This window comes from Bison bison, unplaced genomic scaffold (assembly GCF_000754665.1).
Source record: "Bison bison bison isolate TAMUID 2011002044 unplaced genomic scaffold, Bison_UMD1.0 scf7180017864537, whole genome shotgun sequence".
Classification (NCBI taxonomy): domain Eukaryota; kingdom Metazoa; phylum Chordata; class Mammalia; order Artiodactyla; family Bovidae; genus Bison; species Bison bison.
This window is the reverse complement of record NW_011495085.1, coordinates 7,177,061-7,178,442: the sequence shown is the minus strand read 5'-3', so window position 1 is coordinate 7,178,442 and position 1,382 is coordinate 7,177,061. Positions and strand designations below refer to the sequence as shown.

The 1,382-nt window shown below is 50.9% G+C and overlaps 1 protein-coding gene across 2 annotated transcripts in view; it reads right to left on the bottom strand.

Annotated features, from left to right (window-relative positions):
* The window catches only part of DLG3 (discs, large homolog 3 (Drosophila)), a 48,632-nt gene that overhangs the window by 4,753 nt on the left and 42,497 nt on the right, over positions 1-1,382 (bottom strand). The window contains exon 7 of one of the 2 annotated variants that reach the window (XM_010832112.1): positions 675-716. The exons of the other annotated variant lie outside the window; for it this stretch is intronic. Within the exon in view, the coding sequence (XP_010830414.1) occupies positions 675-716 (42 nt within the window). The remainder of the gene's footprint in view (positions 1-674; positions 717-1,382) is intronic. 2 annotated transcript variants of the gene reach the window in all.

Sequence of the window (1,382 nt, the reverse complement as noted above, 5' to 3'; positions counted from 1 at the left end):
AGGCTCCTCCGTCCATGGGATCTTCCAGGCAAGAGCACTGGAGTGGGCTGCCATTGCCTTCTCTGGGTACTATGTACTAGGAGGTCCCAAAGTGACTGGTAGCAGTGCTAGGGAAGGCAGCGATATTTGCATCAAGCCCTGGGATGCATTCTCAGGGCCTCTAGCTACAACTCCTAAAAGGCCAGTAGTCCCAAACTTCATGGGGTTTGAATTGTGGCTTCTCTGGCCTGGTCACAGGATTTCTGTAGGAAACCTGAGCTGTCACCTGGTCATTTAGCCCAGCAAAAAGGCAAAGATACCAAGCCTTCACCCAGGAGGTACTAGTGACCTGGAAAGGCAATTCAGGACAATATCCCCTAGGAGCCATTCTCCTTTTGGTCTCTGAGCAAATATGTGAACTGGCAGCACCTACAGCCCCAAGTGCCTACAGTAGGGATGCTCCTAAGTCAAGTCCTGGCCAGAAGTGCAGGGCATATATTCTCTCCTTTAATCCACAGCCTAAACCCCATCCCACAGGGACAAAATGGCCACAGCATTTCCAGGATCTCCAAGTGTACATGGCTAAAAGAAGCACTAGCCTCTGAACAGATATGGCAGCCATGCAATGCTGGAATGAGGATGGCTGGGACACGTGGTAGAGCTACATGCCATGGGGAAGAATGACACACACTTACTGGAACTGCTTTCGCTGTCACTGGTGTTGGATGTCACTCCCTCTGCAAGCCAACAAGAAAGAGACTCTGATTCAGAACACACCACTGAGAGGTCATACGCAGCACAAAACTCAAATGCTCCAAGAGCCAAATGCTGAGCTGCCAACCAAGTCAGGCCACGGGAGGCCTGCCACATCAGGCTACCAGCTGAGAGGTGCAGCTCCAATCCTGAGACCCTGGCCACCTCACACTTGTCCCCAGGGTGCTTTCAGTCTTCCAAGGCCCTCCATTATAGACTACCAGCTTCCATTCTCCATCTGAATCAAGAGAACTGACTTGGATGGTTTCCAAATCCTATCTCAGAATGCATCTCCCAATGCTGTCAATAGGAAAGGAAAGGCAGTGACAGTGGCAAAGAGGAGCCCAGTGAGCAGGCTGCTCTTGAATTTCCTCCCCAGATAGAACCCCTGAAGAACAGAATTGTGTGGTGTTTCAGGACTAGGGGGCTAAGCACTGGGCTGGATGAACAGTCACCAGGGAATGACATGTTGGCCATTTGGTGGAACCAACAGCCCTCCTGACATCGCTACCCGGAAGGAGTGCTTGGCCCCAGTGGTGAAAGGGGATGCTCCTCCATCCATGAAAAGACGAGAAAACAGAGACAACAAATGAAGAATACATGGAAGATAAGATGATCCTCTTGTCTCAGACTGTTGGGACCCACCCATA